Source organism: Cetorhinus maximus, chromosome 27 (assembly GCF_964194155.1).
Source record: "Cetorhinus maximus chromosome 27, sCetMax3.hap1.1, whole genome shotgun sequence".
Taxonomy (NCBI): domain Eukaryota; kingdom Metazoa; phylum Chordata; class Chondrichthyes; order Lamniformes; family Cetorhinidae; genus Cetorhinus; species Cetorhinus maximus.
Window position 1 is genome coordinate 10,597,097 of NC_135905.1, and position 26,368 is coordinate 10,623,464.

The 26,368-nt window shown below is 40.2% G+C and overlaps 1 protein-coding gene across 2 annotated transcripts in view; it reads left to right on the plus strand.

Moving 5' to 3' along the window:
- LOC144668556 (NFU1 iron-sulfur cluster scaffold homolog, mitochondrial-like) overlaps nt 1-22,826 on the plus strand; it is a 39,146-nt gene extending 16,320 nt beyond the window's left edge. Inside the window, exons 3-8 of one of the 2 annotated variants that reach the window (XM_078530701.1) lie at nt 8,992-9,127; nt 10,418-10,484; nt 10,598-10,706; nt 13,575-13,647; nt 17,243-17,417; nt 21,264-22,826. In XM_078530701.1, coding sequence (XP_078386827.1) covers nt 8,992-9,127; nt 10,418-10,484; nt 10,598-10,706; nt 13,575-13,647; nt 17,243-17,417; nt 21,264-21,335 — 632 coding nt within the window. In that variant the 3' untranslated portion in view covers nt 21,336-22,826. Of the gene's footprint in view, nt 1-8,991; nt 9,128-10,417; nt 10,485-10,597; nt 10,707-13,574; nt 13,648-16,281; nt 16,575-17,242; nt 17,418-21,263 lie in introns of those variants that run through there. The other variant, XM_078530702.1, reaches the window with a different exon arrangement.
- Nucleotides 22,827-26,368: the final 3,542 nt, after the last annotated feature.

A 26,368-nucleotide genomic window follows, 5' to 3' on the forward strand; every position in this document is an offset into this window, starting at 1 on the left:
CAGCTTGAGCATTAATTCTGCCTTCATTTTATTTTCATGGTTTATATGCACAAGTAAATCTTCTGTGGTGATGCCTAAAGGTAGTCCAGGAATTCAAGCATGTTCTGCGTTTGCATTATTTGCATGTGTACTTTTAGGCATTCATTCTTCCCTAAAACCTTTTTTTCCTTAGTTATTCGCAACTTTATGGATTGTTTCACTACCCAACTCTTTAGGATAGATTTGTAATTCTTGCTATCGCTGAGTCTCCAGTGACTCTCACTTTACCAGATGGTCATTCGACATGGTTCAGGGCTGACTGATTCACTCGACCACAACATCTGAGCTCCACATCAAAATGCATTATAAACATCCCCCTCCAGCCCTGGTGCAAACACTAGTTGGCTTCCAATGGTAGAAAAATATCCTAAGTAACGGCTTGAGCTCAGTTTTTTTTAAAATTCAACAGCTTAAATTATATATTTTAATAGTTTTATTTTCCCTACTGCTTTGTATTTTATTTCCAACGTTGTGGTGTTCTCTGGTATTATAGTTCCATGAGGGACAAAATTTGCAGATCGGCATTTTGCTCAGAGAATTTTGTCAAGAGGAACAGAAACTCCCTGGCTCAGTTGAAGGATCTTATGCTAAATTTGTTCTGATTATTGAGGGGTGAGGGGGATTCCTGTAAGCTTCCCATGTACTTTCTGTCAGTTAAACTTTACTGCACCTTTGACTCACAAACAACGCCAAAGGAGATATGTGTGTTTGTACGTGGGCACTTGTATTTACATATTAAGTCTTGATTTCACATGCAATTTCTACTGCCACAAATTCTCATGGCTCTATCCTGCCTGTGCAGCACTTAACTTGACAAACTTCCATATTCATGATTGTATTTGCCTTTATGTCTGCCCATGACAGGTAGGACTGTAACCTTTGTGCCTTCCATGCCCATTCTTTTAGATGGTGCTGTAGTTGCAATATTCATTTTTCTTTCAATTTATAGTTTTGAGATTTTAAACTTGTGTTTCTTTTGGCCCGTACTGCAATCTCTCCTCCTGCCCTTTCTGCCATCTATTTTAGTTTTATGGCTAAGTCTCACTCCAGTGCAAACAGACTTTCTATATCAGTTTCAGATCTTTGTAGGCTGCTGTCTTTCTTTGGACCTACCACCTCCCCCCTCCCACCCATCAGTAACCATTTCTCATCATTGCTGGGCCTTTCCCTAGCCCCGTGGCTTCCCAGTCCCATACCCATTTTATCCCTCTGCTATATTGTTTTGTCACTGCTTTGTGTCTCTGAGTTCAGTGACTGAACTTGCTTGGTTTTGCCAGCACATGATTTTTAAACTGCTACCAGCACGTGATGTACTTAGCAGCCTTTACATTATAAACATTCTTCATAAGCTAAACTGTCATGTGAAACTAAGACAGTCAGCTTGTGGTTACAGGGAGGAGCTTATTCGAATTGCGGAACTTTGCCGTGAGGTTGGGGCTGCTGGTGCAATGTAGTAAGATGAACTGGAAAAAGGGCAGCACAACAGAACTGAATTAACAAAATGGGACAGGGAGGCTAGTGAAAGAAACAGGAGCGGGAAGGCTATAGAACAAAATCCAAATGTAAGACTAGAATGACACAACAATGCAATGCACATGACAAAACAAAATATGATGAATTGAAGTGTGTTGGGATATGCCCATGAGGAGATGGGTCCACAAGGATCAGTGGCCAGCTCTTTTCCTGATAGTGTTATTTTCTTCAAAAGCTTGCTTCAAGTTTAGTTTTCCTTTCCCAGTGTGTCCCTTCTCAGCCCTGTTCCACGGATGGCTAGTATGTTTTTCCCCTACCCTCCTACAGGCCCAAACCTTACACTTCAAAATAAGGTCCAATGTATCTCCTGATTTTATAATTTAGGTTTGATACCACTTTTATTTGCACTGCAAACTGAAGTGGTTTACTTTTATTTACTATGCTTCCACAACACTGCTTCGAGACTAAACTGCAAGTTTAACAATAGCACAAAGCAGATTACATTTCCTCGGCTTTAAACTTGCAGTGTAAATAGATCCTGAGATAGTTGACCCAAAAGCCTCAGGAACTATTTCTAGACAATACCTTCCTTAATTACGTCATAGCAGATTCTTAAACAAAGCTATTCAAATATGGCAAGAGGACATTAATTGCATTCCATAACTTAAAAAAGAATGATTGAGCCTTCCTCTTTTGAGAGATATTTTGCATGCACTCCATTGTTATTCTCAGTCACACAAACTAGGATACCTGACCTCGGTTGGAGTTACAGTTGCAACAATTGGCCAGGAGCTGGAGTTGGAGTTGGGGGTCAGGATTCGTGGTACATACAAACATATGAATTAGGAGCAGGAGTAGGCCTTCTTGATGGTGATCTGCTGAATACTGCAGGCAAGTATATGAATGTTGAGGGAGGATAAAGGCTGGGCTGAAGATTGTGATGCCTTGGAGTAACCTGCTGTTCAGGGACACGTGAAGAATGGCTACCTGGACAAGGTACTTCAAAACTGCCGGCGCTCATGAAACTGTACCCCAGCAAGTTACAACTTCCAGGACAGAAGGGTGGGTATAGAAGTAAAAACAAATCTTTTGCTGTTTTTTAGTAAGGTTCATTGATTAAAAATTAAGTAATTAGACACTGAGGTCATTGAGAGTGAAGCACCAATCATTTTAACATTCCCAAAATAAAAATTAAGCTTTGATGTGCCATTTGTATCATATTACTTGGAAACCTGCTACGTTACTAAGGACGAACCAATGTATTGCTCTTCTACTCAAATGTAGGGGTCTTTAGCTGTTGTTGAGGAAAAACAGTTCATATGATACAGTAATAAAATAAAAGACTGCAGATATCTTGGCTGTGATATTTTATGTTCTTTGGAAGTAACTTGTATTTTGCTATGTTTTGAAGTGTGACAAATGTGTGTGAGACACAGAAATGAACACTTTTATACCATGTGTATGTGCGCACAAGACAGACACATTATAAATGTTAACATAATTTTCTTCTGATGAGCAACTGCTACTTTATGTCCAAGAAGCATTTGTTACATTTCCTTCAATTGAGAAGTGACTTACTCAAATGTCACAGCTATTTGCAGCTTATTCTCAACATGACGTAGAGAGCAACAATTGATTGTTAATCTAGTGATGTAGGAGTGTTTAAAAAATCTATATGATTAGATAACACTGATGTACCAGCTACTTTTAAACAGATTTGCCTTTCTGTCTTGGCCATTATGGATGATTTAATATGGCCTAAAATGAATATTACTGTAATGAAGTGTAGACTCTGTAGACTCCCATCCTGTTGGCTGTAAATGGGCAACTTCTGTTGAAAACCTCATTTATCTTTGTAAACATCAAGCCTTAATGAAAACTTTCAAAGAGAGTTAAAATACTGATGAGATTTATTGACAGCCTGTCATGGTAGCTGACATTCGTGTTATCCAGCACACAGCCTTTGCTATTGAGCTGTCGTGTGCATGTTACCATATTAGTCCAAATGGCAGCAAAATGCCAGCAGATATTTAAAAGAACATTATTTTTCATTTGCATATTCATTAGTTAGCATTTACCCTTTGAAAGCATGAATGATGCCCTTGGTTAAGATTCAATGGAAACCTCCGTATAACAGTCAAGTGTGTTAGATTTAATTGATTTTGACTGATTTTGTTGTTCCGCTGTAGCGTGGCAGTCCTGTGTCTGTACAAGATGATATCCTGACTAATCATCGACATGCATTCTTCTTATTACTTTTTCAGCGGTGTGTGATATTTCTGTCAATGTGTTAAGGAACTTGTCTCTCCTAAAGCAACTTATCATACATCACAGCAGAGTTCGTTGATGGAGTAAATTTCTGTTCAGTGAAAGGGTGTCAATTTGCATCAGAGATGCTGCAGAGCTTAAATACAACTTAATTCTTTCACCGATCTCATATTCATGTACTTAAACATTTATCAAAGTGCCATGATCAAAGTTACAGTGTAACTAAATCATTTGCAGGTAATATTGCAGAATCAATGACTTGGTGTACAAGAATGATTTTCTTTAAAGTGACACATTGAAAAATATCAACTGCACCTTTTCCCTTTAACTCCTAAGATTTTATGTTTAAAATAAATTGTGATTTTATTTTTATTACATACTAGTTCATACTACCCGAAGTTCCATGCAATTCTGCTATTTAAATATTGATCCGCAGCTGTAGTTGCAGCCAATAGATGGTAGAGAAAGCTCATCTTGTTCATAAATTACAATTATGAGCAATACTGACCACTCACCCATATGTGTAATGCCTTAATTTTGATTTGGTTATTTTTGTTTCAGTTGTGAAATATCGTTATGAAATCTCTGGTAAATTTGTTTTATTTTAGTAGGGCAGTTTTTATTTTTTATGAATAGCTTACTTAGTGTTTTTGGGAGCTGGGAAGGAAACGGTCTGTTAAGATGTAGGCAGACTCCAAAATTGAAGTCGCATGTCAATATTGCTTGCATGAAAAAGCGACCACATGCATTTCTTTGTGCTGTTCTCCAATTATTAACTTTGCGTCTATAAATAGAATGCTTGCAATAATTATTTTAAATTGTTTTCAATGTGACATAGCTGAGCTGCAAAAATGCTCAAGTTCTAAGAAATGCTTTGATAAATATTGGGAGGGAAAGAGTGTAGCAGTGCAGTTACTGCTGACTGCCTGTCGACCTCTGCTCCATTAACTGACATTTAACATAACCTATACTTTGAGCAATTGTTTAACTATTGCGAACAATACCCAGCGGCAGGAAAAAGCAAGATGGAGCATGTGCTAGTATGAAGAGTTTTAAAGGCCCTCTGATTGTCCCAAATTCTCTGTCACTTGTTTAAATAGCAGGTGAAGTGTACCTATCCATTGCGGTGAACTGGAAGAAGCAAAGGTTTGAAAGACGATTACAACTCCCTTTAAATCTGTCTGTAGCCTACAAAATGATCTACCAGTCTTGCTAGTGGGATAAAAGAAAAATTATTGCGTGACCTTGAGAATTGTGCATTGCCTAAGGCAGGATGAAAATTTTAGCATTCTTTACAATAACTGTTGGTGACCTAGAATAAATTATACTTTCATTTATATAGAGTCTTATTAGAGTGCATATCAATGAATCACTTTTAAGGTGCACCAACCTTTGCCTTGTAGACAAACATGACCTCCGTGCTGCACCAATAATGTTTCAGAAACACAAAGAGCTGAATGGGCAGTTTTTAAAAATATTTTTTGCATGGTATTGATAGTAGGTCATGGATTCTTCAACAATAATAACATTCATTTATGTAGCACCTTCTGTACATTACTGAAGGAATGCTACTGCAGTCTTAGTGGATGAGACATTGTCCTGGCCACAGTCGCTCCTCAATCAGCACCTCCTAAAACAAACCATGGTTCATTCATTTGCTGTTTGTTGGGCCATGCCGCTGCAAGTTGGCTGCCGCATTCAGCTTTTTAATAAGAGGGTCAACATTTCATCAGTTACTCTGCTGAACTCAACATCACACAAAACTTGAAGCTAAGAGTTCTAGCACAGAGCTGGTCATTCTAGCAACCTTCTGTGCCTTGATGAAGCAATAAATTATGGACATTTGTTAACTGAGTGAATTAGATTGCAGCTATTTGAATGAGAAGTGCCAAATTTTATTATTTGTTTGAGTGAATTCTGGATTGCATTTCCATGTTGTTACTTAGCCGAAATGCAAGCAGCTAGCTGTCTGTAATGATTGCTGCTCTGCAGTGATGGGTAGTCCTGGAACCATAGACATAAATTTGTTTCTGCTGGGTGTTTTTGCAGATTCCTGACAGAATTGATGTCATTGAGAGTTGATTTGATATCTCTGAGGCATCTAAAAGATTTCAGAAAGTTGCTAAGTTTGCAGGTTCTTTAATATTGCAGCTTTGGTCTTGAGATCAAAATATTAATTCCTTGCACTTACACGGGAATAGTGCACATGTATTTATGACAAAAGCTGTGTAGGATTTTTGCAGTTGCACAGACTGTGATTGTTCAGTAAGCACCGAGGCATGACGTAGTGACATTATTATGTTGTTGCCTCCTACTGTTAAGACCAATAATCATGCTGGTGCTGCCAGACATTTAGTCGCTCCAGGAACACTCACTTTTAAAGGAACTGGACACTAGGTCTTAAAATCTGTATTCTTCAGCTTTTGGGTACCATGCTGCCAACTTTCAAGACCCTTCAGGTGCAGATCAAGAACAACTTAAAATCAACTTCTACCCATTCAGAGCTTGACTGCCCAGCCTTTCCTCTGGGGTTAGATGTGTTTGGAGCCCCAGCATGTTCTGGGTTGGAGCCTTGGTGTTGGAGATGCTAGCAGCTTCCACATGGGTCAGGGTCTCTGTGGATCCGTTTACAGGGATACGTTGGCAGAGGCTGAGTTGAAGTTCTTCAGTCGTTTCTGAGGAGTGGAATTGAGTGTTGTTTGTTCTCACACTAGAATTGAAGTGTTGTTTCTGTTTGAGGATGCCATGTTTTATTTTAATTACAGTGGTTAGGCAGATTATTGATGATGTATTGATCCTGGCATTCATTAGGGATGCAGCCAGCAGAGTAAAAAATAGACTGACTGCAGCTCAGATGTCAGTTCCAATGGGAAAAAGAGAATGATTCTGTAAAATTTGGTTCTTATTGGCGGATTTGGTGCAGAGGTAGAGTTTCCTAGAAAAATAATCTACTTTATCTTTACCTTATCGATTTGCCTCTAGGATGTGTTGTCCAATATCTAAATAAAATCATATATTTTTTCTTTGTCTTGAAATTTTTCATTTTTTTTCACCCTTACGCCTGCTCCTCAAAGTGATAGCTCCTGCTCAACTGCTTCTGTCAAGCAACATAGAACCTATAAAAAAGGAATTGGCATTTCAAGTTTCCTGTCAGGAAAGGTCTACCTGACTGACTTATGTGAGTTGGTTCCCAGCCGGTCCAAAGCAGTGCATCTCAGCTCCACTTGATTGGCACCCCATCCACCAGAGGAAACATTCACTCCCTCCACCACTGACGCACTTTGGCTGCAGTGTGTGCCATCTACAAGATACACAGCAGCAACTCGCCAAGGTTCCTTCGACAACTCCTTCCAAACCTACAGCTTAGGAAAACAAGGACAGTAAGAAATATGGGAACACCACTACCTGCAAGTTCCTCTCCCAAGTAATCCAGCATCTTGACTTGGAACTGTGTTCCCACTCCTTCACTGTCTGGATTAGAATTCAGGAACTCTCTTCCTAACAGCACTGTGGGTGTAACTACATGAGGTAGACTGCAGCTGTTCAACAGGCAGCTCACTACCACCTGTTCAAAGGAAATTAGGGGTGGGCAACACATGGTGGGCTTGCCAGTGATACCCACATGCCAAGAACAAATAACAAAAATTTAGCTGGTCACGAATTCCCCTCTAATGTGGGTTTGAGCTAAACTCCTGAAGAACTGAACTTGCATCTAGTGCTGCACTGATGGAGTGCCTCATTGTCAGTGGTCATTCAAGTGCTTTGTTGGTTCAGGTGTATGACTCTTTAGGGTAGGGAGTTCCCCTGGTATCTTGGCCAACATCACAAAAAGGATTGACTGGTTGTTCATTTCACTGCTGTTTGTGGGACTTTGCTGTGTCTAAATTGGCTGCCATGTTCCCTGAATTTCAACAATGACTACAGCTCAGAAGTGCTTAATGGACTGTTAGGATGTCCTGAAGCCTTCAAAGGTGCAAAATAAAGCGAGTACTTGATCTTCTTCCCTTCCAAATGATAACATTTGATGATTGTCTCAGTTGGAGACAACTTGATGGCAAAATAGCATGTCTACAACAGTGCAACGCCTGTGAACCCTGAAACAAACTGGTGAAACTGCTCTGTCCAGGCAGTACAGCATTTCAACCAAATGTTATTGCTCTGCTTCTGTGCAACATCATCAGGTTGGACACACCTTAAACCCTTAAATGCATTTTTACTGAGTACTTTGTACATCTAAAATAAAAAGTGATACAACCGGACAAACCATGATTTTATTTCTAGTACTTTGCCTCTTTGGAGGGAATTTTTTTTTGTCAGGATCGTTTTTTGACACTTCCATTTGGTGAGAGATGGTTGGTTCACGCAGTGTAATGGTACTAATGCAAAGCATTAGTGAGCTACATCATCACATGACAAACTAAGTTTCCTTTTCCTCTTTCACCTGTTGCCAAGGTAAAGGAACTTGAAACATTGCAGCAGATCAGATACAGTCCTGAGTTTCTAATTTGCTTTAACTTCCATCTTCAGAACAGCGGCATCCAATGCAACGGTGTAAGTTTTCCTTTCCCTCAAAAGTTGTCTAATGGCCATGCTGAGATTGCCAGCAAGGTCTTACAATGTACTGTAAAGTGGAATCTCCATTATGCAACTGAATGGATAATTAAAATTGGATAATGCTGAGTAACCAAATATGTTGAGCATCAGTGAAGTCGGTACTTCAAGATGCCCGGCCATGATTGACTAATACTGTGTTAATGTCTAGAAAACCATGGCAGAATGTAGCAATGATGCCACAGAACACTGCAAAAAACCTCTGAAAATAATAGGTAGAATAGTAGTGTGCCTGGAGACCATCCCAATCTCAGCTGTTCAAAATGTTCTGGTAAAAACAAAAATGCATGATTGCAACACAATTATCAATTTCTTCATTATGCTCACTATAGACTCTGTTCCAGACCAGGTTAAAGTGAATGGCCTCTTCCTCTCCATGTTAAAGTAGAATTTTACCTTACTGATAAGATTGGGCAAGATTGTGAAGTAATGAATTGAGGTCCCACTGTAGTTTGTGTAAGTACACACACCCACACTTATTCACTATTGCTAAATACTTAACTGTTGGAAAACTGGAGGATACACCAACAAGCATAATATAGAGTGTGATTTAGAGTCCAGCTGTAGTATATATTCTGAAATATAATATTTTCTTTATAGTACGATTCATGGCAATACACACCCAGGACACACCAAACCCTAACAGCTTAAAGTTTCTCGCTGGTCGTCAAATTATAGCATCGGGAAGCGTGGATTTTCCAAACGTCAGTACAGCTCATTGTTCACTTCTAGCCAAGTAAGTATAACAAGTTTAAACTATGTCAGGCTGCAAGATGTGGGGTGTTATGGTATGGTTATACAAAGAAAGATGTGCGTTGATCCCTTTTACCACCTCATGATGTCCAAAAGCATTTTACAGCCAATTAAGTACATTTGAAGAGTAGTCATCACTGCAGCATGGGAAATGCAGTAGTCAGTTTGCACATAACAAGTCCCACAACAGTGATGATATAAATATCCACTGAATATTTGGTTAAGGGTTAAAGGTTGGCCAGGAGGCTGGGAATGCTTCCCCGTTCTTCTGTTCTTCTTCATGGAATCATTCAGGGAATCTTTAACCTCTACCTGTGAAGGGCAAATGGGATCTTGGTTTAACCTCTTATCCAAAAGGTGCAGTTCAGTACGGCACTGAAGTGGCAAGTCTCTGGAGTGGGACTTATACCCACAATCTTCTAAACTACCAAGCAAGAGTGCTACCACTGACCCACAGCTGGCACGCATTGTGGACTTAAGTCTTATAAGTGGATCATTGATCTTTGGGTTGAAATGTAGGGGGCTTATCTTGTATGTGGGATGTGGTATGTACATGTGTATTTTTGTATACCATGTGGAGTACCTAGAGTCTCTCAAAGTCTCTTCCAGAATATTAAAATATTCAGGTACTCCTGGCTAAGGAAACCTTTGGTTTTCTGACAGTGCTACCTCATCATCCTTCTACTTAATAGGTTTCTTACCTTGTGGGGTGGGGGAGAGACCTGCACATAATTTAAAACTGTAGCAGATTGTCTTGTCACTGTAAGGATTAACTTCAAGTTGTTTGGCATCTAAAGAGTCTGGTACTGCTGTGTTGTTTAAAAAGCTCATGTAATCTCTATCTTACAAGGTTTTAAACCATTTTATGGTGTAAACAGTGATGCCTAATCACAGTTTTCATTGGAACAAATTTGAGACTTGCTGAATACAGATCTTAAAAGAATACCCTGTCTGCACCGTCAAGCTGCACTGTTGTATACTGTTGTACTGAATGAAGCCCAAACACCTTGTGTGCTCTCACCCTAATGTATTCAAGCTTATCAGCAGGAATTTTGTGCTTTGGCGCAATTTAAAATTTTCCCTTCCAAATTAAAATAACACATAGCCAAAGCTGCAGCTTATAACCTAAGATTTAAAATTATAGTGTGTATGTGTATACAATGAGCAGAAAATAGCAATGGCTTCTAACCATGTAGAAAGTATTTAATGTTGATTTGAAAAGCAAGTTGTTCAGACTTTTGGAGTAAACTTATATGATTATATTCATTTTCAGACAGCTATTCCAAATAGAAGGGGTTAAAAGTGTGTTCTTTGGCCCTGATTTCATTACAATAACAAAGGTGAGCATTACTACTGACCCTCATTATTATATTTTGCCCATTATTTAAAATATGAATATGGTGCATTTATAAATTTTAATTTATAATTTAAATAAAGTATTAAACATTCACAGGAAAGTGAAGTGGAATGGAACATTCTTACGCCTCATGTTTCTGCAGCCATTGTGGATTTCTTTGCTAGTGGCCTTCCATTAATGACAGATGTGCCGCAGTCTGATTCTGGTAAGGATTTGTCTTTGCGCCTTATTTAATCCTCCTGGATTAGAACTGAGAGCCATACAAAGTATGCAGAGATAATTAGTCCAGTGTTACACTGGTTCTTGCCTAAACCCTTTATTCCAGCTATATGACCACAGCAATGAGATGAATGAAATGGGCCCAAATTGCCAAGCATGCAGAGCTTCTCCTGCAAACACACTTATACAACAATAATAATAAAAACAGAAAACGCTGAAAAAGCTCAGCGGGTCTGACAGCATCTGTGGAGAGAGAGACAGAGTTAACGTTTCGAGTCTGTATGACCCTCCTTCAGAGCTGCTTGGATTAATTTAAGTAAAGTATTAAACATTCACAGAAAGTGAAGTGGACCTTCTTCAGGTCAGACAGACTCGAAACGTTAACTTTGTTTCTCTCTACACAGATGCTGTCAGACCTGAGTTTTTCCAGCATTTTGTGTTTTTATTTCAGATTTCCGGCATCAGTATTTTGCTTTTGTACACTTGTACAATTTGTCAGTTCTTTATGGGTGGTAACAAGGAGATGGCTTTCGCATTTGGTCATCCTTATTGCTTTATTTTTCATTGCTTCCCCTCCAAATCTTTTCCCTACCAGTAGTCTCTTGACTATATCATGCATCTTGCAGCTCAAAATGTGAGCACTGGACCTTAGAAGCTCCAGTTTAGTTCCTGTCAAATGCCAGTAATATACCATACATGAGATGAAGAATGACTGACTGTTTGTATACTTTTCCTTTTCCTAACTGGATACTGTTATACATCCAGCAGCCTGCATAGAGTTTACTAAACTCCCACACAAAATCATGAATCTATTGAAATAAGATCAAAACATGCTGGAATCATTCAGCAAGTCAGTCAGGCAGTATTTCTGACAAGAGGTAGGAAGGGTTAATGTTGATAACTCTGGATTCTAATGAATAGTAGCCCTGCACATTTACTGGCAAGAGGGGTGGTGTTGAACTATCGACATACAAAGACATTTTTGGACAATTTTACAACGTTACCTCTTCAGTTCACACTGAACTATTATTACCTCAGAGATAAAAACAAAAAACTACTGCGGATGCTGGAAATCCAAAACAAAAACAGAATTACCTGGAAAAACTCAGCAGGTCTGGCAGCATCGGCGGAGAAGAAAAGAGTCGACGTTTCGAGTCCTCATGACCCTTCAGCAGAACTGAGTATAGTTAGGAGAGGGGTGAAATATAAGCTGGTTTAAGGTGGGGGGGCGGGGGCCACCTTAAACCAGCTTATATTTCACCCCTCTCCTAACTATACTCAGTTCTGCTGAAGGGTCATGAGGACTCGAAACGTCGACTCTCTTCTTCTCCGCCGATGTTGCCAGACCTGCTGAGTTTTTCCAGGTAATTCTGTTTTTGTTTTTTATTATTACCTCACTTTGGCTCTCTTGGAATCTAACCACATTATTGGCAGAAAGTTAAGGCTTCCAATCACATTATTGGCTCTTTGTTCTCTTATGCATGTAAATAGATTTAACTTAATGACATTGAATCTTGTGAGTTTGGTGGCGGGGGGGTGCATTTAATCAGGTGGGAGGGTGATGGGTGGGAACCCTGCCACATCCCCGCCTTTACCCTGATTAAGACTGTGGCGGGAAGGCCCATGGACGGCCGCCTTGTCCCGCTGCCAATTGAGACCCTTAAGTGGATGATAGTGCCCACAAGGATGGGAGTGGGGATACAGGACTCTTTTGCAATTTTGAAAATAGCAGATTTGCACCTTGAGAACAAGCTGTACAAAAACTCATTCAGCAATGTGTTTATGCCGAAATTCCTTTGCTTGCCATTTTAATGGAAGGACTAACTAAAGTAAAACTAGCATCGCCATTGAAATTGTGGAGAAAGAACTTCATATCAACACATCAAAGAACATCATTTCTAGGCCATGGTGTAAAAGTTAATCTATCTATGGTACAGCTCAGAAGGAAATCATTCAGCTCATCGTGGTTTAGCAGCTCTTTGAAAGAGCAATCCATTAGTCCCAGTCCCCTGCCCTCTCCCAATAGCCCTGCAAATTTTTCCTCTTCAAGCATACATATAATTCCCTTTTTGAAAGTTACTATTAAATCCTCTCCCACCACCCTTTCAGACAGCACATTCCAGATCACAATTCACTGTGTTAAAAACTCAACACCTCACCTTCTTTGCCAAACACATTGAAGTATTAAAATGTACAATTAATTTATGATTTTTAAATTTTTGTTTTGGGATTTTTTTTGATAGAAACACATTTTAAAATATACTGTAGCGTTGCATAATGTTGCAGCAAATTCTGCTTTGAATTTTGTGCCCAAGGAGAGAGATGTTGGTGTTGGAAAATGGGAACCCATCAAGCTGATGGTTAGTTGCAGAGTAAAGCTCCATCTACCATCCCTCAATAATACGCCTCTGCTCCCAGCATTAGGGGAGTATACCCGACTGCACCATGATGATATTCAACTCCAACAGCATTCATCCTGTATCTTTGAGTGAAATTGCCAATTGGTCCTGAATTAGGATCAGGTTTATGTAGCGGGTGCAACTGGACATCGAACTGAGGCAGTGACACAACCATCAGGAGCAGGAAAGTTCTGAGAGTCTTTTTGTGGCCTTTGGTCCATTGCAATCTTCTACTGATATAAATACTTTTCCAATGAAATTGTAATTTATTCTAGTTTTTGCAATTTCACTCCTAATGGTCACGAACAACACTGAGTAGAGGTGTTTGTAAAAAAAAAAATTGATTTTCAATTATTGGAGATCAGTTTTTAGTTATTTTACGGTTTTCAAATATCTGTTGGGGGTTGAGAACCTACACTATTTGTAGAGCATTTTATCTTGTTTTAATCATTTAGCCTCTTCAGAGGAAAGTGAAGAGGAGGATGAAGTGGTTGCAATGATTAAGGAACTCCTGGATACAAGAATAAGGTATTTGATAATTTATATATATTTTTTCTATTTGTTCTGGTGATGTGATCGGGGCAGCACCTATTGTCCATTCCCAGTTACCTTGGGAAGATGGGCCAACCGTAAGTATAGTGCAGCCATCACAGTGTTAGGTAAGGAATTCTGGAATATTGATCCAGTGACAATGAATGATTGGTAATATGTGTCCAAGTTGTTAATCGTATATTTATTGTGTTTAGTCGTAGGCAGGTAATGGGAATTAACTGGGAATTCACTTTTGCCCCTATGAAAAGAGAAGTTTGGAGGTGCTTGCTTTTCATCAGTTACATGTATAAATGTATGCTTATTAAAGTGGGCAAAGATTGGTTCCAGTTATATGCTTCACCAACTTGCATTCTGTAATATAATACAAGTCAGAATGGTGTGTGACCAAAGAGGGGACCTTAGAGATGTTCACAGGACATTGCTGCAATCCCCTCTTGGTGATGGAAGGTGCAAGGTTGCAAGTTCTGTCAACGTGACCTTGGTGAGTTATTGTGTTGCATCCGGCAAAACTTAGGAATAGGAGTGGGTGATTCAGCATCTCGAGCCTGTCACACCACTCAGTGAGATCATAGTTGACCTGTATCGTAAATCTAAGCACGTCTAAACCTTGGCTCTATATCCTTTGGCCAAAAAAAATCTACAGATCTGAGATTTTAAATTGTTAGTTCTTGCATCTACTGTTTTTTTTTGTAGGTGGGAGTTCCGCAATCCTACCACTTTCTGCAGGAAGGAGCATTTTGGAACTTCTCTCCTGTTGGCCCGGATCTGATTTTTAAGACTATGTCCCCTTGTGCTAGGCTCCCCAACCAGCAAAAAACATTTCTACCTGCCCCTAAAAACCTTAATGAAATCACCCCTTAACTGTCTATATTCCAGAGAATACAATCTCTCCTCATAAATTAACTGTTGGAGCCCTGGTAATGTTCTGGTCAGTCTGCCTCACACTCCTTCCAAAGCAAGTATATCCTTTCTAAGGTGCAGTACCTAAAGCTGTACAGAGTACTCCAGATGTAATCTAATCAGGGCATTGTACAAATGTAGCAAAAGTTCTCCCCGCTTTCCTCCCTGCCCCCCCTCCCCACTTTATTTTTCAGCCCTGTAGGTACAAAGGCTAACATTTCATTAGCCTTTTTTGATTATATTTTGTACCTGACCACTACATTTTAGTGATCTGCGTACATGGACTCCCTAACCTCCTTGACCTCCACTGTTTCTAGCTCTTCTACCATTTAAAAAAATACTTGGACCTATTCTTTTTTTGATCCAAAATGGATGACTTCACAGTTAGCTGTGTTAAATCCATCTGTGACAGTTTTGTCCACTCATTTAATCTATTAATATCTCCTTTAATTTTATGCTCCAGCCTATGTCATCAATTTTTGTATCATCAGCAACCTTGGAAATATGACTTTCTATTGTTTTATGAGTAGTTGAGACCTCATCACAGATCCTTGAATGGGGACTGGGACTGACTGGATTGCTCCATGGATAGCTCTCATGGACTCAGTGAACTCAATGGCCTCTTTTTGTACCACAAAAGACCCTATGACTCTGCTCTATCCCTAGTATCCTTGGCTCTCTTCAACTGCCTATACCAATCTGCCAAGCAGGTCAATAATTTATCTTGTATGGAACCTTGTCAAATGCCTTCTGGAAATCCATATAAACTACATCCATAGACATTTCCCTGTCTACCACTTAAGTTACTTGCTCAAAAAATTCTATTTGGTTCATTATTCATGAGCTACTTTTTTACAAATTCATGTTGGCTCATGACACAATGATAACGGACATGTTGACTAATTATAGCAATCAATCTCTATCAATTAGTCTGCAACAGACGCAATAATTATGCAGGGAAAACCCCAGTGATGGAGAGCTTTGGGAACCACAGGTCTGAAGTCACTTTTTCTCTTCCCAAGCATACTACACTTAGCACATGCCATGCCTCAAAATACTCATGTAGTATATGCCAAAATGTTATTGATAGATTTGATCATTTGCATATGATTGTGGGGCTGTTGATTAACTGTGGAAGAGCTCTCTCAAACTGAGCACCCATCTCAGATGTTAGTCAGGAGGACTTTGGAGGATTGATCAGGCTGAGATAGCATTGAGTCCACCGTGTATTGTGGGAGTGGAATCAGGTAGGAAAAAAATACCAACTTGACTGGCAGTATTATGCAAGACAGCAATATTTTAAAAGGTGTTTCCTATCCAGAAATACCCCAAAAAAACTCAATATAAAGATAAAGAGAAAAAAAAGCATAAAATAAAGAGGGCAAGAGATAAGAAACCAGGTAGTGTTGCTACAAGGAAAAAAAATGTTTTAGAGCAAGCTACATTTCCATAGAGTCCTGATTATGTTTTTGCATTTTACATCAGATTGTAACATCTCTTGAAAGGATAAGCACTTCTGGCCTTCCAGATGAGTTTGATATAATTTTAAAAGTTGTAGGTAGTAATATTCAAAGAGTGAGTGCTCAGTTTCTGATTGTTTTTCATGTTAGTTTGTAAAGTAAAATATTCAAACTTTTCACCGGTTGTAATGTGTCACAAATGTGAGGTTTCAGAAGATTGTTATGTTTTGGGGCTGTGTCTTTAATCTAGGGTAAAATGGAGGATTGAAGCGGGTCATGTGACCGGTTCTGAATTCTGCCGACAGCAAGCTTGGTTGTTAACGGTTAAGGGGGAACCCAAATTGTTTTACTGGGAAGAAGGTGCAAGGTATTCACACCTGTAAACAATGACCAGAGTGGTTGTACTGGTGGTGGATAGACTGTTAGTTTCCAAGTCACAAGGAGATGTTAGGAATATCAGGTAAACAGTTTATACTTTAACCTGTGTATTTAATTCCAAGATAGAATATAGTTGGGGGCTTAGAGGGTAGCTAATTAGCATTTTCCCAGATACAAGGCCCATGTGATTCACATTGCCATGAAGATGGGCTTTGAGAGGGAAAGAGCATTGTAAGATTGGGTTGCTGGTTTTCCTAAATATCACTGAACCTCACAGAGAGGGTCAGTCTGCAAAAATCCAAGAGTGAGAGAGCAGGGAGTTAGAGGCAGCAAGTCTCTTGTTCACCATGCAGAGTACAGGTGGGAGTTCCAGCTTGGACTGAAGGGACCAAGGTCATGAGGGTTCAAATGAAGCTGGAAGATTTGCCTAGCTCTGCCTAGAGGGAGGGATGTCCAGGGTAACCCACACCGTGAAAACTAGTACGGGGATTAGAAGTTACCTGGCTAAAAAAAGAAAAAGGAGCTAACAATCACTTTGGACTGATTCCTGGAGAATAGCGTGTCTAATAAGGAGATTTTCCATCATTTTAAAGGTTAAATGGGCACCTTTTCTGTAGTTCAAGTGTAAGTTGCCTGCTGAAAGTGTTTAGCCAATGTTGCCCTTAGTTTGTGTGTTACAGTAAAAATCATAAAACTTGAAATTTTGTTGTGTGATCCTTTCAGCAATTTATTTGAAAGTCAGATTTATTTTCAAAAGTTATCGGTCTCTACAGGGATCGTAACAAGTGATACCGGTATAAGATTGAGATGCTGTCGCTCTTTCAAACTTACAGGCCTACAGTGCAGGAGGATGGAGGAGATGTCATTTTTAAGGGTTTTGAAAATGGCGTTGTGAAGCTGAAGCTGCTGGGCTCTTGCACTGGTTGTCCAAGTTCAGTTATTACTTTAAAAAGTGGAATCCAAAATATGTTACAGTTCTACATTCCTGAAGTTGACGAAGTAGTACAGGTAAAGTATGAATAAGATTTGAGTGATGAGTTACTCTTAGTAAGTTCTTCAGAATTTAAAGCTCTGATGGATTTGTCTTTGGCTAAGATTGTTGCATTGAACCAAATTATTTCTATAGAATCTTTGTTTTACCAAACAATTACATAAACAAAGTCCATGTGATGAAGCACATTGGAAAGTGACCCCCCTACAACACCAGGATGCCAAGCTTTTGTTTTGAAAATGGAGGAGACTGGTTAGTATTGTAGATTAATGCACTCTGGATTTAACACAGGCACCTCGTTCAACCCATGCCAAGGTGCAAAAGTCTCCTCAAGGGGATTTAATGAAAATAGGTTTCAATAGTCTCAATCCGTTTTTGAGGTAAGTACTTAAGCACTTCTTCAGGGAAGAATCAGAAGTGCAGGAAAGGCCCTTCGGCCCATCGAGTCTGCACCGACACGTGAGAAACACCTGACCTACCTACCTAATCCCATTTACCAGCACTTGGCCCATAGCCTTGAATGTTATGACGTGCCAAGTGCTCACCCAGGTACTTTTTAAGGGATGTGAGGCAACCTGCCTCCACCACCCTCCCAGGCGGCACATTCCTGACTGTCACCACCCTCTGGGTAAAAAAGATTTTCCTCACATCGCCCCCTAAACTTCCTGCCCCTCACCTTGAACTTTTGTCCCCTGTGACTGACCCTTCAACTAAGGGGAACAGCTGCTCCCTATCCACCCCCCTGTCCATACCCCCCATAATCTTCTACACCTCAATCAGGTCACCCCTCAGTCTTCTCCGCTCCAATGAAAACAACCCAAGTTTTCCCAACCTCTCTTCATAACTTAAATGTTTCACCCCAGGCAACATCCTGGTGAATCTCCTCTGCACCCCTTCCAGTGCTTTCTTCCTATAATGTGGCGACCAGAACTGCGCACAGTACTCCAGTTGTGGCCTAACCAAGGTTCTATACAACTCCAACATGATCTCCCTACTTTTGTAATCTATGCCTCGATTGATAAAGGCAAGTGTCCCATATGCCTTTTTCACCACCCTGCTAACATGCCCCTCTGCCTTCAGAGATCTATGGACACACACGCCAAGGTCCCTTTGTTCCTCAGAACTTCCTAGTGTCATGCCATTCATTGAACACTTCCTTGTCAAATTACTCCTTCCAAAGTGTATCATCTCTCACTTTTCAGGGTTAAATTCCATCTGCCACTTATCTGCCCATTTGACCATCCCGTCTATATCTTCCTGTAGCCCAAAACACTCAACCTCACTGTTGACCACCCGGCCAATCTTTGTATCATCCGCAAACTTACTAATCCTACCCTCCACATAGTCATCTATGTTGTTTATATAAATGACGAATAATAGGGGACCCAGCACAGATCCCTGTGGTACACCACTGGACACTGGCTTCCAGCCACCAAAGCATCCTTCTGTCATCACCTTCTGTCTCCTACAACTAAGCCAATTTTGAATCCACCTTATCAAATTACCCTGTGTCCCATGTGCATTTGCCTTCTTTATAGGTCTCCCATGTGAGACCTTGTCAAAGACTTTGCTGAAATCCATATAAACTACATCAACTGCACTACCCTCATCTACACACCTGGTCACCTCCTCGAAAAATTCAATCAAATTTGTTAGGCATGACCTCCCTCTGACAAAGCCATGTGGACTATCCCTGATCAAACCTTGCCTCTCCAAGTGGAGATAGATTCTCTCCTTCAGAATTTTCTCCAATAGTTTCCCTACCACTGACGTGAGACTCACTGGCCTGTAGTTCCCTGGTGTATCTCTACAACCCTTCTTAAATAGCGGAACCACATTAGCTGTTCTCCAGTCCTCTGGCACTTCCCCCATGGCCAGAGAGGAATTAAAAATTTGGGTCAGAGCCCCTGCAATCTCCTCCCTTGCCTCCCTCAGCAGTCTGGGATACAAATCATCTGGACCTGGAGATTTGTCCACTTTTAAGCCTGCCAGCACCTCCAATACCTTGTCACTCCCTATATCAATTTGCTTAAGAACCTTGCAGGCTCCCCGAGTTCGATACCTTCATCCTCATTCTCTTGGGTGAAGCTGGATGTGAAGTATTCATTCAACACTCTAGCAATGTCCTCTGGCTCCACCCATAGATTGCCCCCTTGGTCCCTAATGGGCCCTACTCTTTCCCTGGTTATCCTCTTCCCATTGATATACTTTTAGAATATCTTGGGATTTTCCCTACTTTTACCAGCCAGAGCTTTCTCATAAAGTGAGCTTTATTCTGCAGGTGATCGTCTTACGTATTGATAGTTATTGACACGGTGCGTTTGAAATGAGAAGGTATCCCATTCCCTAAAGTGAGCATTTCGTGCTTCAGATTTAGATTCCCTTTTAAGGATAGTGTTGGACTCCTTTTGACCTACAAGTTGCATCATAACTTACTAGTCTAGCGTCTGCCTGGAAATGAAGGTTAGCTTTGAAGCCAAGAATATCCTCTATTATTTCATTCTGAAGCTCCTGGTCATACAAAGTCTAGTGCCCATGTGGAACATCTTGTAAAATGTGTAAACGGCCAAGATGCCTTAAAGTTCCTCTGTTTGATATCAAACTCCAACTTTGATGTTGCCCACTGTGACCTTTATTTGCTTCAGTCAATTTAAACATTGAATGACTTGGTTTTCTGTGCCAACCTGTCATGAGCATTACATTCAGTAGCTTTTGGTACATATACATATACAATACATATTTTGCTCATTTTGAAATTTAGCTTAGCCCTAATCTGTTTGTTCATACTTTGTGTTCACTGCTACAACCAAGTAATGTTTGCCAGCTTCCTCTATTCCTAGAACGTGCTTTTGCCCTACTGTCTTTTCCTCAATCACTTCCAACTGTGCTGAGTAGCCTGGCCTTTCAGTTTATTTTGCTTACAAATGATAAAGGCTGGCAGTAGTATTTTTCGTTCCGTGTCCCCTTCCCCCTCCTTTAGGTCTACTTGCCAGTACCTTTGAAGCAGAATCACTAGCCTGGGGTAAGGAGCCCCTGTATAACAGGCAGGCGGGAACAAAAACACAGCAAAGTTTGAAGCTGCCACTCACCTTCCTGGCTCGGCCACATGAGCTTCTGGTTTCTCCTGCACTCCAGACATGTCAGTCACTGAGTTACACTTGCCTGTCTATACCTGCGCCAGGTTGGTGCCTAAACAGCCTGGGTCCACTTGGCAATTACTGCCTAAGGTGTTTTCTGAGGTTAAAGAGCACTTTGGGCTCATTATCCAGCCGTTGCTGTATAGTAGCATCGATCCACTGAGTCCAGAACTCTCCCGCCAGAGTCTCCTCTCCATAGTCAGTATTGTTTGCAACCTCAAAAGCTATCTCTGTGCATGACCCACAGTTCGGGAACTGCTGCTGTACAGAAAGAGATGCTGATTTTCAGAATTAACTAATTATTTATGGAAAACTAAGCGAACTGTGTTCATGCATATTAACTGTATTCAGCTCTAAGCCTTTGTTTTTGTATTCCTTACAATGTTTTATTTTTATTAAGCTAGCTTTATTCTTCAGCCTTAAAAATATTGCCGAGTTTCCAATATTGTATACTTATGTATTCATAATGCTCCTAGTCCTCTTCCCAACTGGGAAGTTGAGGTTGATGCTCTTCAAATCTTAGTTGTCTACTAGAAAACAAATTTTGCACCATTCAAGTGATGTGGTAATGAATAACTTGATCAACAGTGGATTGTAAAATTTATTTTATTAACCATAACCTTTATGGAAACTTTGTCAGATTCTAGATTAAACCATTCGATACAAGAATGGTTTAGAACTTCACATTTTTTTGTTAACCTCTGCTTTGGTCCTTTTTTAATGCAGGTCCAAGATGAAGTCGATGACGCCAACATTAAAGCATTTGAAGAATTAGAGAAGAAATTAGGAGATGTCTAAATTATTTTCCTGAATTTTTTTCGATTGAGAACTCTGACCTTTTCAAAACTTCACCCTTGTGATAGCAATTCAGTTTGATCCCTGGTTAGCTGAGCCTCAATCAGTGTTTATTATTTAAAAATATTGACAGTGATACAAATTGGCAGTCTCCAGTTGGCTTCCTATTTCTTTCCGTTGCTCCGTGTCTCCCTTATTTCTAACCTTTTTGCATAGTTCGTCTAACTCCTGAATGGGAGAAGGTGGACAAAGTCCATTCCTGTACCCATTTGTAGGACAAATAAGGTTCCCTGGTTGCACCTTGATATATGTCATCATGAAGGGAATAAATTATTTGTTATTTTTCCATGACTCTCCTGTTATGGGATGAGGTTAGCCTTGCTCAGTTTTGGATCATTCTTGTGTGTCACGTCTCAACATAAGACCCAGTGCCATCCAGTCTTGTAACAAAATATGCACCAAAGCCATAGGCATGTGACCTGAGCATTTGGATAATGATTTGGCCACTCAGTTCCATGTACTTGCTGCAAGGAAACTAACTTGCTGTCGAATTTGGTATTATACCTGTGCGCAGTCTGCAAAATATTTGCCATTTCCCTTGTTCACCCCTGAACCCAACATAGCGAGCAAGATTGAACTGTGAAACTCAAAATATTGTGGTTATCCGTCAACATGGCCCACCAGTAATTTAGGGCATATAAGTGTTGGCTACCCAATCAAAAACTAAATGTAGCAAGTACCATATAAAATGAGAGAGCAAGTGCCATGAAGGAAGATGTATAAAATGTAGTTATACTGGCTTCTCTGTACATGTAAATTAAATAAGAGACTTATTTTTTGACGTATGGACAATCTATAACTATAAAAGGCCGAAAGGGGAAATATGTTTGATGTACAGAAGTTAAAAGAAAATTAGCTATTTGTTGCGTTTAGTTTAAAAAAGTTGGTCACAATACTCTTCATACTTAAATGTCTGATTTACTTTTTCGGTGATGTACTAAAAACAGGTAGGAAAGAGAAAACCATTAAATATATTTGTTACAGTTCCACTAAGAGTTTAAAATTATTCTGCTTCTGTTGCTGAAGAAACACTCCAGCTAAATTTCCTTATCCGTTTGTCATGGGGACTTAGTTCAACAAACTCCATCTTGATGTTACATTTTATTCTAAGTTGTAGGTGAAGCCTTTTCAGTATAGAACTTAACAGAACTGCAGCCTGCGTAAAATCTTAAACTTATTTGACAACTGAAAGGCTGTGCTTCAAAACAGTTACTGCAATGTTGCCACATTGGAATTAAAGATTGCTCGAACTGGAGCAAACTTTCAATGTTAACAGCACCGTTGAAGTTTTCAATTGTTCACAAAGCTAAAACTAATACTGACTACAGTAACTTGTTTTCATATATTGTACAGTAGTGGCAAAGCTTGGAATTAAAATTGTAAAAAGTGTTGTGTATTATTAGCGTTGAAATAAATGTTTGCAGCTATAATGTGATTGAGTTTAATTTAAAGGTGACACATTATTTCCATCACTCGACAACTGGGGGCAGCTTCATGGATTGTTGGCAATTTTGGTGTTGCATTTTGTAATTCTGTAGACTCGGCATCACACCCTTACTTTGATCAAAGCTTCAGGTACCATGGTGCAAGTTAATCCAATGACATGCAGTAGAGTTATCCCTATCACGAGATTCATTCTTAAAGGAGTCTTCCCATCATGTTTACGTAAGCTACTAGGTGCCACCTACATTTAATGTTCCGTGTGTAATTTTTTTTGGAATTTTGGAGATGAAGCCATGACTCTCGCTGATCCAGATTCTGAGTGGGCAGAAATTGTCACATTGGAAAAGTGGATGAAGCAGTACTAAATGGCAATAGCTGGCTAGTATTTGGAGCAAACTTTGTGTGTGAATCTGCTCAATGAATGATGGAAAGTAATTTGACCATAGAAGAAGTTGCTGTGCTCAAAATTGCAGTCCCTGACTCCAGAAGAAGACGTCATGGCTAACCTCATATATATACACATATATGTGCCCATAGCAGAGATCTGCAGTGCTCTTATTGCCACTGTTTTATTTAAATGAGGTCAAACAACAAGGATACTTTAGCCAACATTTGTGTGCCATCTGAAATGAATGGTGTTAAATGGGTTTAGAGGGAGCTGGACCATATCTTGACTGGAACATAAAGGTGGTAAGTGTCTTTATGGATCATCCTTGGACCCTGTGAAATTCTGACCCGAGGGTGTTTTGAATTTTAAGGTAACAAAGGGTGTTTATGTTAGATTGACATCACCCCATTTGACATTGTATAACATTTTTAAAGAGACACATACTCTGAATGCTCTAAGTTTGTATTTTTAAAATGCCTTCTGGCTTATCAGTGCTTAACATTCCCTAACCCACGGAGCCAGACTTTCCTTAATGGCCTCTGCTGTCTTAGCCCTGAACTCTCATCCGTCTTTTAGATTCTATCCCATCTCCTGCCTTGCTCTCTCTCAGCTCATCTTGTCCATGAGATACACTTTCTCTCCCTTCGATTCTATTCTATTGTAATCAAACTTTTGCCTATCCAGCTTCCCTTTCTGGGTCCCATGTTAACCGTTTCCTCTCCTCACGTACTGTACCCCTCACTTTCAAACCTGCCATTGCTACCCCTCTCTTTGAAAATCCCACCCTTGACCCATCTGTCTTTGCAAGCTACTGCTTTATTTCCCATCTTCCTTTCCACTTCAAACTTGAACATATTGTCACTCCCCAAATTTGTGTCCATCTTTATTACAATTTAATGTTTAAATTCCTCAATCCAAGTTTCCAGCCCTGCTACAGCAATGAAACGACCCACATCAAAGCCACAAATTATATTCTTTGTGACTGTGAGCATGATAAACTATACCTCCTCATTCTTCTCGACCTATCTGCAGCTTTTGCCACAGTTGACCACACCATCTTCCTCTAGCATCTCTCTGTTGGCCAGCTGAGTGGAACTATCTATTTGGTTCCATTCTTACTTATTGAATCACAGAGAAGCACCTGCAGTCTGGAGGATCTATCTTTGGCCCTCTTCTGTTTCTCATCTACATGCTGCCCCTTGGCAATATCCAAAAATAGATTAGGTGCACTCAGCTTTATCTCACCACCATCTCTCGGGACCCATCCACTGTCTCTAATTTGTTGTACAGCTCCATAGGGATGAGCACAAATTTCCTCCAGCTGAAGATTGGGAAGATTGAGGTCATTATCTTTGTCCCTACCACAAGCTCTGTTCACTGGCTACAGTTTCTATCCCTGGCAACTGTTTAAACTGAGCCAGACTTGTTTGCAACCTTGTTGGTGTGTTTGAACCTGAGATGAACGTCTAATCGTCTGTCCATTCCATCATAAAGAATGCCCACTTCCACCTCACTAAGGTCGCCCAACTCTGCCTCAAATCATTTACTCCTGCAAGTCCTCATCTGTGCCATTATTACCCCCAGACTCGACTGTTCCAATGCTGTACTAGCTGACTCCCTGTCTTCCACCCTTCATAAACTTGTGCTCATCCTAAACTCTGCTGCTCACATCTTGACTTGCGGAAAGTCTCTTTCACCCTTTGTCCCAAAGCTTGCTGACTTACTGGCTCCCAGTCCAATAAAACCTCAATTTTAAAATTGTTGTTCGTACTTTCAAATCACTCTATGGTCTTGCGCCTCCCTATCTGTGTAACCTCCTTCAGCCCTACCAACCTTTAAGACATCTGTGCCTCCAATTCTGGCCTCTTGCGCATTTATAATTTTAATCATTCGGCCATTTGCAGCCATACGTTCTGCTATCTTTTGAAATTTCCTCTCTATACCTCTCCGCTTCTCCAGCTCTCTCCGCTTCTTTATGACGCTCCTTTAACCTACCGCTTTGATCAATCTTTTGGTCATTTGCCCTAATATTTACTTGTGTGGCTGTTTTCTATTGATAGCACTCTGCTTAAGCACATTGGGAAGAGTACCTCAGGATTTTATTGCTTCATACCTGAAATAAGGTGTACAAACTCATCCATTTCACTGTAAAAACAGATAAAATGTGGTAACAGCATCTATTTTTAATGTTCTTTCAAAATGTCAATTGTCCATTTTATATTTCAAAATGATTTAGAAACTATATTGTACATACATATTTATACTTACATAGTCAGAGTGCTACATCACTCACTACTGTACTCATGTACCAAAGCAACAATGTATTGTTCTGTGGTGTCCTGGGGGTTACCATTGACCAGAAACTGAACTGGACTAGCCATATAAATACTGTAGCTACAAGAGCAGGTCAGAGGCTAGGAATCCTGTGGTGAGTAACTCACCTGACTCCCCACCAAAGCCTATTCACCATCTATTAGACACAAGTCAGGAGTGTGATGGAATGCCCTGCCTGGATGAGTGCAGCTCCAATAACACTCAAGAAGTTTTACACCATCCAGGGCAAAGCTCGCTTGATTGGCACCCCATCTACAAACATTCACTCCTTCCACCACCAATGCACAGTAGCAGCAGTGTGTACCATCTACAAGATGCACTGCAGGAACTCACCAAGGCTCCTTAGACAGCACCTTCCAAACTCATGACCACTACCATCTAGAAGGACAAAGGCAGCAGATACATGGGAACACCACCACCTGGAAGTTCCCCTCCAAACCACTCATCATCCTGACTTTGAAATATATCACCATTCCTTCATTGTCACTGGGTCAAAATTTTGGAACTCCCTAACAGCACTATGCATGTACCTACACGACTTGGACTGCAGCGGTTCAAGAAGGCAGTCACCACCACCTTCTCAAGGGCAATTAGGGTTGGGCAATAAATGGTGGCCTAGCCAGTGACACCCACATCACATGGTGAGATGTGAAAAATACGTTCGATGAAAGCTCTGTGCAAAATAATGCGATGATTTCAAACTTCTGGGAAAATCAACATTGTTAGTGCCAACAGATGCATTTGCCCACTAAATATTGGGGTGGCATTTTTTTCATATATTTTTTCAATCTCCTGTTATTAAGCCAGTCCC